General features: G+C 39.7%; 1 protein-coding gene across 1 annotated transcript; it reads right to left on the bottom strand.

Annotated features, from left to right (window-relative positions):
- Window positions 1–445: 445 nt before the first annotated feature.
- LOC130725304 (uncharacterized) lies at window positions 446–1,702 on the bottom strand. The gene has a single exon (XM_057576546.1). The coding sequence runs from the start codon at window positions 1,700–1,702 to the stop codon at window positions 446–448; it is 1,257 nt and encodes a 418-aa protein (XP_057432529.1).
- Window positions 1,703–3,165: the final 1,463 nt, after the last annotated feature.

The following is a 3,165-nucleotide window of genomic DNA, read 5'->3' as shown; positions in this document are numbered from 1 at the left end:
TTTAAAAATAGACATAGGCATCACATTAATTGAAGCTCCTAGATCTAGCATGGCATTTTCAAATTTAGTATCACCTATGACACAAGGAACAGAAAACGTACCTGGATCCTCACATTTTTCAGGAACATCAGAAACAGGAGCAGGTTTACCAGCTTTACCTATAATTGCAGAAACGTTTCTCCCCATGCGAACTCTTTCATTTCCCTTCAACTTCCTTTTCTGAGTGCATAATTCTTTCAGAAACTTTGCATATCTTGGATTCCCTTATCTACCTCTTCCTTCTTCTTGCTTGGCATAGCTTTCGGAGGGAATGGAAGAGGAATGGAAGGTGGTTGTACTTGGAAGGTTCTTGTGGCAGTGGTCTCTGACTCCTTTTCAGGTTCAGGCTCTGGCTCGGGTCCATGATCTGCATCAATTTGCTTCCCCGACCGTAAGGTGATGGCACTCACGTTTCTTGGATTGACAACGTCTGAGAGGGCAGCTTATCAGAATTCTGGGACTGGAGCTGGTTTATTGAAGTAGCCATCTGTCCTATCTGGGTGGTCAGATTCTGAATAGAAGATCTGGTGTCTTGTTGGAACTGCATGTTTTGGGCTGTCATCTGCTTCAACATATCCTCCAATGAAGATTCTTTAGATTGCGGTGCAGCAGGGTTGTTAGCCTGTTGTTGCATTGGAGGAGGAACATATGGTCTAGCATTATTCTGAAACGGTGCTTGGGCAGGTTGTGACGGATCAGACCATCTAAGATTTGGATGATTTCTCCAGCCAGGGTTATATCTGTTAGATGACAGATCATAATTTTGCTGAGGTCGATTATTGAAAATGTTGGCAGCATATGCTTCAGGATTCTCATCTATAGGTTCCTGCAGAGAAGGACAAACATCAGTATTATGGTCTTTAGTGCAAATGCCACAAACCTTTGCCTGTTGTGAAGGTTTATTCTGGTTCATGGCCAATTGAGTAACCAAGCTGGCAATGGTTTCCATCCTCTTCTCAAGCTTGTCCATCCTTGGATCTGTCCCAATCTCATTAACAGTTTTAACAGCATCATTACTCCTTGTGTGAAACTGCTGAGAATTAGCAGCCATCTTCTCAAACAACTGCCTGGCTTCAGTAGGAGTCATGTCATTCAATGCACCTCCACAAGCAGCATCAATGAGATGTCTCTCCATGTTGAGCAAACCCTCATAGAAATACTGAACTAGGAGCTGCTCGGAAATCTGGTGATGGGGGCAGCTCACACATAGTGTCTTGAATCTTTCCCAGTATTCATGTAGAGTCTCTCCATGTAGCTGCCTGATTCCTGAGATGTCTTTTCTGATTGAAGTTGTCTTAGAGGCAGGGAAGAACTTCTCAAGAAACTTTCTTTTCAGGTCGTCCCAGCTTGCAATGGATGAAGGAGGCAGGTTATACAACCAAGTCTTTGCAGTTCCCTGAAGGGAATGAGGAAAAGCCTTCAAACAGATATGATCTTTGTCAACTTCAGGAGGCTTCATGGTGGATATGACAGTACGAAACTCCTTGATATGCATATGAGGATCTTCACCTGCAAGACCACCAAACTTAGGCAATAAATGGATTAGTCCAGTTTTGAGTACACATGGTACATCCTCAGGATACTGGATACACAAGCTTTCGTAGGTGAAATCAGGTGCAGCCAGCTCCCTTAATGTTCTTTCTCGCGGTCCTTCTTCAGCCATGTTATCAAAAACTTCACCAACAAATCCAGTACCTGCGTCAGAGATCGAACTTGTTAATACTACTACTAATAATACTAATACTACTAATGCTAATACTAACTCTATTGAACCTTTGGCAAGGACGATAATCCCCGGCAACGGCGCCAAATTTGATCGAGGCCGTACCCGATACAAATAATTAATTTATAAAACTGTAGTAACTAGGAGTTGACTCCTAGGTCGTTTCCCAAGGATTATCGTTCGACGCAGATTCAATATTAAGAACCCTAAACGCACACACACTGGGGGGGGGGGGTTGTGATTCAGTTCGAAAGATTAGCAGAAAGTAAAAACAGATTAATATGATAAGTAAAGACGGACGAATCCCTTCGTTCAGTATATCGCTGCTCAATCACGGGTATCTAAAGATCCATTCTTGTTATTAGTTTCCTAGTTCGTGAGAATTAATTAACTAAGCGATAACTAATTCACAGATTCCTAAACTAAGCGATTAAGAATCCTTTACGCCCTAATATGAACTAAGCGAACATACATCATCTTCTAATTCGTGAACCTAAGGAATTAAGCAAACCTAAGCCAGAATTAGAGTTGAAGAAAACTAATCAGTTGAATTCTATTAAGCACTATACCTCAAGAGCGCGATATACTTTGCAAAGGAATTCGTTCGAAAGGAATTAGCCTTCCATGGATGGGGCGAATTCAACAATTATATTGGAGAAGAGACTAGGGATTAAAAGCATAAACCCTAGCAGAACTCTAATAATTACTGAAATTCGAAATTGCATATAATAATAATGTAGAAGGCAAAAGGTTCTTGTTTCTCTCAGCACAAACCCTTAAATAGGAGCTGAGATCACAAATCCTAATCAAAATCAAAATCAAATCCTAAAAGATATCAAAATCAAATCCTAACAAATCCTAAAGATAGAGTTTTAAAATAACAACCTAAATAAGTTTGAATCTGAAAGATATCAAACTTAATTTATTCCGAAATTAAATCCTAATATTTCCGAAAATACAATCTTCACTCCAGCACAATCAAATCTTCATTCCGCAAATCTCCAAAATGCCCTTGATGTCAAATAAAACCTGAAAATAAGAATAAACGTAATTAGACCAAATAATAGAAATCTCTGTCAAGCAAGGTCAATTAATTACGAATAATCATTAATAATGACAAATTAAGGCTATATAAAATGGGTAAAATATTGCTCATCAGTGCTACTTACTTGAAGAAACAAAAGAAAAGCATGGTTGTTACATGGTCAGATGAAGACACTGAAAATGAGGAAGAACTTTCTGCAAACAGAGTTAATGCCTTCTCAAGAATTGTTGATGGTTCAGAATCTAGTGATGAGGAGATGACAGATGAAGAGTTGGAGGAGACTTACAGGCTTTTGCACACTAAATGGGAGGAAGCATGCAAACTTCTGAAAGAGCAAGAAGATAATATAGAGCAACTC

This window comes from Lotus japonicus, chromosome 6 (genome assembly GCF_012489685.1).
Source record: "Lotus japonicus ecotype B-129 chromosome 6, LjGifu_v1.2".
NCBI classification, from domain to species: domain Eukaryota; kingdom Viridiplantae; phylum Streptophyta; class Magnoliopsida; order Fabales; family Fabaceae; genus Lotus; species Lotus japonicus.
The sequence above is the reverse complement of the archived record's forward strand: the minus strand, read 5'-3'. Positions and strand labels throughout refer to the sequence as shown.